The sequence below is a fragment of the Porites lutea genome, chromosome 7, assembly GCF_958299795.1.
Source record: "Porites lutea chromosome 7, jaPorLute2.1, whole genome shotgun sequence".
NCBI classification, from domain to species: Eukaryota; Metazoa; Cnidaria; class Anthozoa; order Scleractinia; family Poritidae; genus Porites; species Porites lutea.
In genome coordinates, this window is record NC_133207.1 from 22,225,937 (window position 1) to 22,235,588 (window position 9,652).

Sequence of the window (9,652 nt, forward strand, 5' to 3'; positions counted from 1 at the left end):
GTTGAATTTGAGCGGTATAAATGAATGTTATCATTATTATCATTATCATTATTATTATTATTATTATTATTATTATTATTATTATTATTATTATTATTATTATTATTAAGAACCTAATTTCACGTTTTGTCGAGGACGGGAACACACGACAACAACTTTCTTTTTCTTTTCCTGACTTTTGATACAATCCTTTAGAATTCAACTCCAAAAAAAAATTGACAACATTTGACGAATTAAACGAGATGGAATAAGCGCGATAAAGTTTGAGGCAGCGCGAATTCACTTGTTAAGTGACGTTTTCGTAGCCGTCGCCGTCGTCGTTGCTTAAGCTCCCTATTTCTTCTAAGCGCCTGCTACGCAGGCTACATGTGTGATTTCACTCGCGCGGGACTGTCTATTTCGCGAGTGTAAAAGCAACAGAATGCAAATCGTCTCAAGACTTATCTTTATGACCGTGGATCTCTTAGACCCCGTCTACACGGACCCGGACAAATTTTTGAACGGACAAAAACATGCACAGATCCACCTTTCAACGACGGTAATTATTTCTTGTTGGTCCGTCAGTGACTGGTCATAACGCAATAAACATTTCAAAAATACCTCTAGTGTTCTCGGTTTAGTGTTCTCGGAATAGTGAGATTTAGAATTACGTTTACGGTAAATGTCAATTTGTACCACGTGACCAAGGTTTTCCTTAAGCTTGATTGTCGTTCACTGTTCATAATGTCCACAAAAAAGTAGTCGTTCCACGCCAGTTGCATTCATAGGAATAAGTTTGCACAGTTTTTATCTTCTTACTCCCTATTTCAAGAAACTGTGAACTCGAATCTGATATGATTCTAAATCTCTTCATAATCTCGTACATTTCTTTGATTCCTGCATAGACACAGACTAACTTCTCACCACGGAATTGGCCGAAAGGACGTATTCTCGCCTGCTAGGTACGCTATACATATCCCCAGTCTCACGTCCAGGCGCATAACAAATTTATAGCGTAAAAAAAGGGCGGTGAACTCAATTAAGGCCAAAGGTCTAACTCTGCGCTCATTATTTCTCAGGCGGTAATTTAGGCAGTTTCACAAGAAAGAAATTAATCTGGTTTCCGCTTAGTATCCTTTGGGCTGCAATAGCGAAGACAGTAACCTTTTTTTCACAAAATTTGCTTTAAAAAAACGCGCGATAAAGGTGCTGGTCGCCAGACAAGGGCTAGTGAAGCGGCACGACTGCTCCCAAAACTCTCGCCTCCACAGAGAGGCCTCTGTGTCGTAGGAAGGCTAAGGAGAGGGGGAAAAAAGCGTGCGGGGGACAATGGGAAGGGGAAAGCGCGCTTGCTATTTTTCGATTATTACTATTTTTATTGGGATACCTAGTGGGAGCCGAGCACTGGGATAGTAAAAGTCAGCAGTGGGGCAAGCGATTTTTTTTTTCGTCTGTTTATCTCGCTCTTCGCTCTGGTTAAGTTCCCAGCGGAGGGAAACTCGTTTGCTGTTTTCCACCAGCATAGCCGGTGCGAGGTCAGCAGATTATCAGCAACAGAGAGTATTCACGTGACGTCACGTCCGTCATACCGCTGTCCCAAAACAATAAAACGGCAGCCATGTTGGTGTCCCAAACTAATCCTGTAGGAGTAAAAACTTCCTTTTTTCCCGATAAATTTGCATAGCTGCCATCCTCGTCGGACCCTTGCTTGAAAACTTTCGTTGCGCCTTTTTTCCCGACCCGACTAACTGCCCCTGTGTCTCCGAGGGTGCATAGCAGAAGCTGCTGGCCAGGTGAGTGAAAACGCTCTATAATAGGCCATCCGCTGACGAGCACACTTAATGAGATTTTTGCGGCGACGGATGAAAAACGAAAACATGAAAATTGACACAGTTCTCTATTCGCTGAGGTTGTTTAATTCTTAATTTTCAATAGTTCTGCAGCATATAACAGTCTATTTAAAGATCTTTCCCTGGTTATAGCCATGGTTCATCAAATCTCCTTCATCTTGCTTCAGGTAGTCCGAAATCTTTTTCTTGTCTTCGGGATTATCTACGTCCAGCTTTGTGAACTTGTACGAGGGGGCATCGATGTTCCAGTCCTCACAAAGCTGCAAAAACAGTTATTTAAATAAGCATCAAAGTGTGACTGAATGAGCAGCAAAAAGACAGAAAACGGTTGAAAACATAACAATGGCAACAACTCTTAATGGTCCGTGACATAAGTCACAGTACATTGCAGCAGGCCCATGGCAGAGAAAATCTTAACAACACAAACAGAGCCCCTCATTATAGTAATAAATGGTTTCCACACAACGATTCAGTCCACTACTCTATGTTGTAATAATCATCGAGGCTCTGTTGTAGCGTAGAGTGATTTTACTTAACTCGTGAAACAGTGCCCAACAGTTACAAGTAAACAAAAGGAAAAAGTGAAATAACAGTCTGATACTGCATAGTAGTGTGCTATCTATTTCAGGGGTTAAGTAAAATCACTCTCACTTCTGGCCTAATACCTACATACTAAAACTGTAATGGTAATTGTAAGCAATGATACGAAGCTGAGTATGACATGGAGAGTATAGATAGAAGAGGATATCATTTAAAGAAGAAGAACGCAAATCTGCAAAACAATCAACTGTTCTTTTGCAGTTTAAGGATATCAACGATTCCTTGCAGATATTCTTCACAAAAGCGGTTGACATCTTTCTGTGACTTCATTGTATAGTAACCATTCTGGTTTTTTCGTCTTTGCTAAGCAAAATTTTCCATCAAGTTTCATGCTTTTTTTTCCTTAAACTTTAACGTGTAGTTCTGCCCTGCCAAAGCGAAAGCCTTCTGTAACATGAAGTGATTCATTCAACGAATCTAGATAGTTGATGTCAATCAAATTTGATGTAAGGGCGAAACTTAGGACTCAGCGTGCAAAGAAAGTCGTGTCTGATTGCCCGGGGCTAGCTGATTTTGCTATCGGGATAGTGATTTTTGTTCTTATAAACTTGCCTGATGGGCAAGTGGTTTTTTGGGGGGAAATTGAAATTACAGAAGGACTGCAACCAAACCTGATCAAAAAGGGTTTTGGGGCTAGTTGAAATGACTTGTGGGCTAGTACATGCTAGCTACAGCTTGGCCGAATGCCAAGCTGTGAAACTGACTTTCTTTGCACCCTAGGACTACTAAGAAACACATCCACCAAACGCACAGGGCGGATGCCCAGTGCTCTGACCATTCAGCCACCAGGGGACACAGCTTCCACACATAACTGTAGATTATTGCCAACTATGAGGTAAAGCCAAAGTTGCGATCAAACTCGGGTTTTCCCAGTAATTTGGTTTAAACATTCAGGTTAAACAAGAGAGAGGCATGGGAGGGGCAGATACGTAATAGCACCCCGTCCAAAAAATTTTATCATCCCATACTCTCTTTCTGTTGGGTGGAGGCTATAGTACATGGTCTGAGAGTTTTGGCGGCAAAGACGAGAGAAACGAGCATGGCAGCTTCGCAGCTCCCCTGCCAGGCGCTCGCACTAACTAACGATTCTACCAGCTTTGCAAACCAATAGTACATGTCTCTCTTTGCAAGCAGCAGCTACCTGTTGACCCTGAATTACAAAGAACACTTACATTGAAGGCCAGCTCCTGTCCACGGAATATCCATATACCAGAGATTGACTCTGCTTTGTCTTTTCCAAATATGCACACACTAGCAAAAGCCGTCTTTTTTAGTTTCTCCAGTCGCTGAAACATTCCACCCACTAAGTTACAGGCCTTAAAGATGTGTGATAGCTCGTCTTTGTACATGTACTCAGCGAACCAAATGGAATAGTCTTCTTTGTTAAACTGCTCCCAGAAGTAAGGAACAGACACATCCGTGTCGTTATTCGAGTACTTTCGCTTGAAGGCATCCATATCGAAAGAGCTAAGAAGGTAAAGATTGTCACAAAATTTCTGGCGCTAATTCACCATGTTCACATTGCCATAATACACTAACACACCTTGTTTATCCTCCAAAATTGTGCATAACAATATTATTTCCAGGGCCAAGTTGTCAAAGCTGGGTTAAGATAACCCCATGTAGGTGCAAAAGTGAATTCAGAAAATTCACCACTTGCAGATCTCCCATAATGCACCTTATTTGCCCCCCAAAATTTTGCATAACCTTTGTAATATCATAGGTGACGAAATACTCCTTAATTTTGGCGCGAAATTTCAACGTTAATTGTAATTTTCCATGTGAAATTACAAAATTGCCATGGCAACCTTCCGTATGTCTCAGTGTCAAGATGGCGATGAAGTTTTAAAATGTCATGAATAAAGATGTCAGGGCACAAAAAGATGCTTTAGAAAACCTGAACACATGAAAGAGCACATCAAGAAGGATTCTAACAGGTATTTTGTCAAAAAAAACTCTGAACTTAAGCCAAATTTAAGCACTAAACGTTCGAGAGAGTGCAGGAGTTCTCAATTGATACGATCCAGGATAAACATGTCAAAAATCCAAGATTGCTAACGTAATTCGTCACCCATGATATTAATAGGTAATCAAATGGTATACTCGTGAAATTAGGGAATAGTTTCACTTGCGTTTCGTCCAAATCCTAATAATTTGGACAAAACGTGCGTAAAATTATTCCCTAATTTCACTTGTCACCATTTGATTACACATACTTATTCAACTCTCCTAGGTATTACAGCTGTCCCAAGAGAAATTGAAAACAATGCTTATGCAAAATTTTGGGGGGGCAAATTAGGTGCATTATGGGAGATGTGCAAGTGGTGAATGAAAGTTTAAAAAGCAAATTCAGTTTTATTCATTTTGTCTACAATTTGATGACTGGATTATCTGGGAAAAATATTATTTGATTATCTGGGAAATGCTTTTGAACAAAAGAAACCTGGGTTAAATTTAACCCTGGGTTAGTGCTAATTGGCCTTCGAACAACTGGGCCCTGGGTATTACAAGCTGTCCCAGGAGAAACTATAAACAATTCTTATGTAGTAAATCACAACTGCAATTTTTGGTGATGTTCATATGAACTACAACATGCCTAATTAACATTGCTAGTATTACAGTCATTCACCTTAACCCTTTAAGCCCTAAGAGTGATCAGCGTCAAATTTCTCCTTGTAATATCATTGCTTTATTAAACAGAGTGGTCATGAGAATTACAGACATGATCACACAAGATGGATCTAATTGATACTTCAACAAATTCTCCCCACTACTTCTATTGAAAACGTAATGTCTGCAAAGCAGTGCCCATATCTTTGTTCTAGGCCCCCAACAGACACAACGAATTACCGGAAATGCGTTTTGAATTTCCTTTCATCTTGATGTGAAAATCAACAAAGCCTTTTTGAGCAGGCCAATCATGGCACGTACTCAAATCCTGGGACACAGGACAGGTGGGAACCTACGGGAAGGATTTTAGAGTTGTTTAACTTGTTGAACTTAACCAGAGTTTAGTTTCATCTGCGGTGTAGGCTATGGTCTCGCTGGCCAGTTCTGACTTTTGGAGAGCACCCGTAGTAGTCAATTTGAACAAGTCAACTGTACCTCTTTGGCAGACCAGCATAAGGGTCTACAAACTTTGGCGGTGGTGGAGCATCGTCTTCCTCTTCTGGTTCTTCCTTTTTCTTTTCTTGTTTCTTTGGTTTTTCCTGCTTGAGTTTTTCTTGTTTTGGTTTTTTTTCCTCTTTAACTTTCTTTTCCTTTTTCTCCTCCTTCTTAGGATGCAACTCAGCATATTTCTTTACTGAGGAAATAATTATATAACATATTTTAGATTTCATAATTAATCGCAAAAACTATTTCACAGTATGCCTCTATTTGCACTGCCGAAACTTAATACAAAAACGTTGCTGTCTCAAGTATTGAACCAAATGCCATTGAGAATTCTCTTGCATGCTGATCTTGGGTGGTGACACTTTTGGGTGTAATTACTGCAAAACTTACAAAACTGTGAACACCAGAAATATTTACGGAATGCTATTGTGTTGCGTGAAAAAAAGCCAATAAGGCGTGAGATAACTAAACCGCAAACAGCAACAGTAATTAGTTGGTGGTTTTGAGCTTTGCTTGCATACCCTGAATTTTCTTGTAATTGGTCAGTACACAACCAACATTCCCGAAATTTTTCAGGTGTTCACGGTTTTCTGAGTTTGACAGTAAAGATTAATAAGATAACTAAGACTCACCATCAAATTTAGCCATAGTTTGGCAAAGCTTCACCTCTCCCAGGATCTTTTTAAACTGTGGCTGATTTACGATGGTAAGGAACCATCTGTTCACATTAGCAAATGGAGCTCTGAAGGTGGGGTCCATCACCTGACAATTAAAACAAGATGTAATAACTCATTCATTACATGTCTGAATCCGTGAGCAGGCAAGATGTTTGAGATTTCAAGTGTTGGTCCCTCAAGAAAATAAATCCTTTACTGACCAAGCTTTTTTGGTCAAGATGGCTGGATAATATTGGCTCATTCCTTTTTGGCACTTTTATTGACCTTGACTTTGTCACTGTCCATAAATATGGAAAAATAACTCTGCTTTTTATAACACTTATCTGATGACTAACTCTTTTGTTCAGTTATTATTACTACTATTGTCTGTTGAGTCCCTGACAGTTATGGTATAGCTTGTGTTGACTTCGGTGAATCCGAAGACCTCAGACAGAACCGGGTAATTCACTACGAAGTGATAATGTAATAATATAATAATGTAATGTAATAATGTCAAGTCCAAGTTAACTGGCCATGATAGCTAGCAATTCCCACAATTTCCTTGGAAAAATTACTGTTTTGGCTAAAAGGTAAGTGGGGCATGGTGACATCCAACAACTTATAAAAATTTCTTTTGTCAAGGGCAGCAATATTAAGAAGAACTGTCTGTTTAAGAGAATGTCCATAAGAGAGCTTCCACTACAATTTTCAAGAAGGTATACAAATCAATGCAGATAATATCCTGATAATGTTGAGGGTTACAGCATATACATGTATCACTAATGTCACAAACCTGCTTGTACAACATGAGAAGGTTGCAGCCAACTGAGATGTCAGCAAGAGATACTCGCTCACCAACAAGAAAAGTCTTGGTCAGTAAAACATTGTTCAGGACTGTCAAGCACTTCTTAACATCCTCCATGGCTTTGTCAGTGGACTGCAAAATTATTTGAAAACATTTAGTTTTATAAAACACTTTGTCTTCAAAATAGCAAGAAACAAACCCAACTTTCAAACCTCTAAGAGAAATGGAAATTGGTTTCTAAAATCACGACTTTGAAAAATCGAAGACAGCTTCAAGTCAGAACTATTTTAACGTACATGTAGTGTTGTCAAATTAGAACCAAGAAGGCCTCAGAAAACAACAGCATAGCACTCTTACAAGTCAATGCCTCTATTTAGTGTAACAGAAACCCAGAGTGTGAAAAAACCCTAAAAAATGATCATCATAGCCAAATTTAAATAACTTGAATAGAATATTGCACACCTGCTTGTTGTATTGCATCAAACCCAAAGTAGGAAACACCCAGGTAGCCACTGCAGGCAAGAGTTCTTGATCAGCAAAGTTCACATACTGCTGGATCTCCGCCATTTCCAGAGGAGCCTTCCCACGCAGTTCATCATTAGACACTAAAATGAATTAAGAAGAAGTAAGCTGTGTAATGTACTATCCTAATTCTTTGTATGAAGAAAACACTCAAGGCAGTGGTTTAATTAAGAAAAATTGTATGGAGCCCAAACTTAGTTCTGTACACATGATACTCAGGGTGCCCAGTAAACAATTATTTTTATGGTGCAAAAACTAGGATTTCTTTAGTGAGAGAAAACAGCTGATATTTTGCAAAGCCACCACCGGTTTTCCTACAAAATGACATGGGAGGAACAAACGCAGAAATTTCACACTGATGACGCATCATAACCACATCTGGGAAGTGCTTCTGATTGGTTGAAAATAAGCTTCATCCCACCAGAAGCAAGGAATTTCTGTGGTCATTCCTCAAACATCACTTCTCACGTAAACCAGTGGTTTTTTTTTAAGTTTTTGAGAAAATACGTGCTGTTAGTCCAATCACACTAAAAATCAACCATTAACTAGTGATCTGTTTAACAGGCTATGACACTAATTTCCAGCATCATGTGAATTAGCAGCATCAAAGGAATAATCACAGACTCCAGTGCCTTCTATCTCTCCCAAAGGTGATAAAGAAGAGCTTTCATTTGCTTCAAGCCCCAAATAAAAAGTCTGTTCACAAGATAAGAAAGATGCAACTTTACGATCAAACATGTTAACATACCATAGTAAGCAATGGCATTGCTTTCATAAATGCACTTTCCATCTTTGGTCTCAAATGCTGGGACCTGGTGAAAGAAAACCATGCAGTCAAAATAACCTCTTTAATTATTTTGAGAACTAATCATAACCAGTAAAATATTCAGTAAAATATTATTGATGATGAGGACCTAGCTACTTGTAAGGGATATACTATGATATAATTTATTTTTATTTATTTACCAGCTTTTCTGGACACAGACATGGCAAGAGGGAATGTGTACGAACAGGACTCAGGTCCCATGCGAGGTGCCATCCCTACCCAATCCCACAGCCTGTTAAGGTTGGCCACACCACCGGGGTCTACGACCTCTACTCTTTTAGAATAGTGATGTGGGTTCTTTTACGTCCCGCAAGAACAAATCAGTGACAGTGCTGTGAGACAGGACCAACCGTTTTCTGCCCTTATCCGAGAAGACTAGAAAGTCTAACCATTTGCAGATGTCATTACAAAGGCAGCACTTTCTTCTCAGTTATTTTAAGACCCTGAGTGTTGGTCCGGCCGGGCTTTGAACCTGCGACCTCCTGCTCAGCAGACCGGCGCTCTCCCAACTGAGCTAACTAGGCAAAAAGATAAGGTCATCCTCTTTTTTTTCTCCGTTTACCGTCGTCCAACCGACCCACATTTTTGGCATTTTCAAAAAAAAAAAAGTACCGACGTAGTTACACCATTTTTCACTTGAAATAATTCTTTTAATCTAAAAAATGAGCATAGTAACAGCATAGAGAAAAACAGGAACAAAAACATGAACAGTTTTCACAGTATATTGTACATTTTGTTAATCCAAATGTGTGAATGTTAACTTTTAATGTCATCCTGGGGTGCCAGGGCCTACTATTCCGAGACTTCTTGTTATTTTTTTTTTTTAGGTTTTTTTTTTTTCAATCTGACCGACTGACCCAATATCAGGAAACGCATTCGACGGTAAACGAAGAAAAAAAAGGGGATGGCCTAAGATCCAAGGGGTTTGAACCTTATGACAGAGTATCTCTTCTCGCCTCCCCTCTGGGCCTCGACGGGGTCTGTACAAAAATACTCTGGGCTTGTACAAAAATTACAAAATAAATATACACTATGAAATATCTTTGGAAAAAATACTACTCTTTTGTTGTGAATAAAAATATTATGAATACCTTTCCCAGAGGAAATTTCTTCAAAAATTCAGCAGTCTGGTTGGTCTCTCCAAACTTGAAAGGTGGTAGAGAAATTTTTGCTCCACTGTACTCAGCGGCGATGAGGATTTTATAGGCCCGAAAGTTATCCGGATACGTGTACAAACTCTGCGAAAAAGAAATTAAAATCACTTACGAAAAGACCCAAATTAACTGTACCACACAATGTT

At 39.4% G+C, this 9,652-nt stretch overlaps 1 protein-coding gene across 1 annotated transcript; it reads right to left on the bottom strand.

Moving 5' to 3' along the window:
* Positions 1-1,857: 1,857 nt before the first annotated feature.
* LOC140942477 (elongation factor 1-gamma-like) lies at positions 1,858-9,540 on the bottom strand. The gene is made up of 8 exons (XM_073391386.1): positions 9,444-9,540; positions 8,275-8,338; positions 7,467-7,609; positions 6,993-7,136; positions 6,176-6,305; positions 5,535-5,733; positions 3,602-3,896; positions 1,858-2,089 (listed from the first exon to the last, which is right to left on the bottom strand). The coding sequence occupies exons 3-8, from the start codon at positions 7,569-7,571 to the stop codon at positions 1,934-1,936; spliced, it is 1,029 nt and encodes a 342-aa protein (XP_073247487.1). The 5' UTR covers positions 7,572-7,609; positions 8,275-8,338; positions 9,444-9,540; the 3' UTR covers positions 1,858-1,933.
* Between the last annotated feature and the right edge of the window lie 112 nt (positions 9,541-9,652).

What these genes read in the sequence shown, in the direction of transcription:
- LOC140942477 (XM_073391386.1), bottom strand. Translation starts at nt 7,571, where the DNA reads ATGGCGGAGATCCAGCAGTATGTGAACTTTGCTGATCAAGAACTCTTG. An exon ending in AACTATGGCTAAATTTGATG is followed by an intron (nt 5,734 to 6,175) that starts GTGAGTCTTAGT and finishes TTATTTCCTCAG; the next exon opens with TAAAGAAATATGCTGAGTTG. An exon ending in GACAGGAGCTGGCCTTCAAT is followed by an intron (nt 2,090 to 3,601) that starts GTAAGTGTTCTT and finishes CTGTTTTTGCAG; the next exon opens with CTTTGTGAGGACTGGAACAT.